This window comes from Chlorella variabilis (genome assembly GCF_000147415.1).
Source record: "Chlorella variabilis unplaced genomic scaffold CHLNCscaffold_292, whole genome shotgun sequence".
In the NCBI taxonomy this organism is placed as follows: domain Eukaryota; kingdom Viridiplantae; phylum Chlorophyta; class Trebouxiophyceae; order Chlorellales; family Chlorellaceae; genus Chlorella; species Chlorella variabilis.
This window is the reverse complement of record NW_005434866.1, coordinates 1-985: the sequence shown is the minus strand read 5'-3', so window position 1 is coordinate 985 and position 985 is coordinate 1. Positions and strand designations below refer to the sequence as shown.

Below are 985 nucleotides of genomic sequence, written 5' to 3'. Positions count from 1 at the left end.
GTGCATGCAGCGGGTGTACTGTCCCCGGCGCCACGCAGTCGTGCCCCTGCATGAGATTGCGGATGGCGACTTGGCGGCAGGGGCACGGGTGCCATCAGCAATGCAGGTACATTTTGGTTTGCCCGTATTCTGCCCTGGTGGTGCCGCTCGACCTTGCTTTTGCGCAGGCGCTGCCGTGCTGTTGCACCAGTAGAGTCGCCTGCCCTGCCTGCAGCTAGCAAGCAACGAGCCTGACTTCCTGGGCCCAGCCCTGCCGGACGACATAGCGCAGGCCATCGCGATTGGTGGGTTGTGGTTGAGTGTCGCGTTGGATCGCACACAGCAAGGACAGCTGTTTGCTGAACATCCCACCTGTTTAGCGTCGTCACCGCCACCTCATGTTTCCAACTCTGTGCCCGCTGCCCTCCCTTGCAGGTGACCTGGACCCCATCACTAAGCTGCCGTTTGGCGAAGACCTGGAGCCTGCCACTGCGCCGCTGGCAGATGCAGGGGCAGGCAGCGGCAGCGATCAGTCGGCGGCAGCCGCCGCTGGCTTGCGCCAAGCACCCTTGGGGCGGCATCAGAAGAACGGGCGCAACAGCAAGAGCGGCGGGCTGAAGCCAGGACCTGCCAATGGCGGCAACACCCTGGCCAACTACAAGGGCTTCCTGTGTGGCCTGCCCACGCAAGCTGCTGCAGCAGGGTTTCGGCTGCCGCGGGCAAACAGCTGTCATGCTGGCTCACAAGACAGCAGTAAAGCAGCGCCACGCCAACAGAAGGAGCAGCAGCAAGACCAGGTGTCGCCCCCGGAGCGGGATTCCCAGCAGCGGCCGGCACCTGATTCACCGCAGGCGGTTGGGCAGCCTGCGGCAGATGCTGGCGACACGCTGGCCAGCCCCACAGAGGAGCAGTGGGCGTCGTTCCGGCGGGAGGTGTCGCGGCGGCAGCGGGGCAGCAGCCGGGCAATGGTTGCGGGAGCGCCTGCTGGAGGTGTGTCAGCAAAGCC

General features: G+C 65.4%; 1 protein-coding gene across 1 annotated transcript in view; it reads left to right on the top strand.

Moving 5' to 3' along the window:
* Window positions 1-969, top strand: part of CHLNCDRAFT_55817 (hypothetical protein) — a gene marked incomplete at both ends in the record, with an annotated part of 1,660 nt that extends 691 nt beyond the window's left edge. Inside the window, 2 exons of the mRNA XM_005842575.1 lie at window positions 215-284; window positions 415-969. Coding sequence (XP_005842632.1) covers window positions 215-284; window positions 415-969 — 625 coding nt within the window. The remainder of the gene's footprint in view (window positions 1-214; window positions 285-414) is intronic.
* Window positions 970-985: the final 16 nt, after the last annotated feature.